This window comes from Buceros rhinoceros, unplaced genomic scaffold (genome assembly GCF_000710305.1).
Source record: "Buceros rhinoceros silvestris isolate BGI_N320 unplaced genomic scaffold, ASM71030v1 scaffold29582, whole genome shotgun sequence".
Taxonomy (NCBI): Eukaryota; Metazoa; Chordata; class Aves; order Bucerotiformes; family Bucerotidae; genus Buceros; species Buceros rhinoceros.
Window position 1 is genome coordinate 20,890 of NW_010397641.1, and position 242 is coordinate 21,131.

General features: G+C 72.3%; 1 protein-coding gene across 1 annotated transcript in view; it reads right to left on the reverse strand.

Moving 5' to 3' along the window:
- Nucleotides 1–238, reverse strand: part of RFC4 (replication factor C (activator 1) 4, 37kDa) — a 13,609-nt gene extending 13,371 nt beyond the window's left edge. The window contains exon 1 of the mRNA XM_010146338.1: nt 105–238. Within this exon, the coding sequence (XP_010144640.1) occupies nt 105–238 (134 nt within the window). The remainder of the gene's footprint in view (nt 1–104) is intronic.
- Nucleotides 239–242: the final 4 nt, after the last annotated feature.

Genomic DNA, 242 nt, shown 5'->3' on the forward strand with positions numbered 1-242 from the left:
CCCCCCCCCCCCTCTCCCCCCCGTCCCCCCCAAACCCAACCCCCCCCCCCCCCCAGCCACTGCCACCCCGGCCAGCGCCCCCGCTGCCCCAGAAAAGCCCTTACTATTTCTCCACCCAGGGGATGGGTTTGAGCCTCTTGCCCTCCCCGCTGCTCCCCGCTGCGCCGGCCGCGCCCTTCTCCTTGGCCGCGGGGGGCCTGGTGCTGATGGAAGACGGGCCTTTGAGGAAGGCTTGCATGACG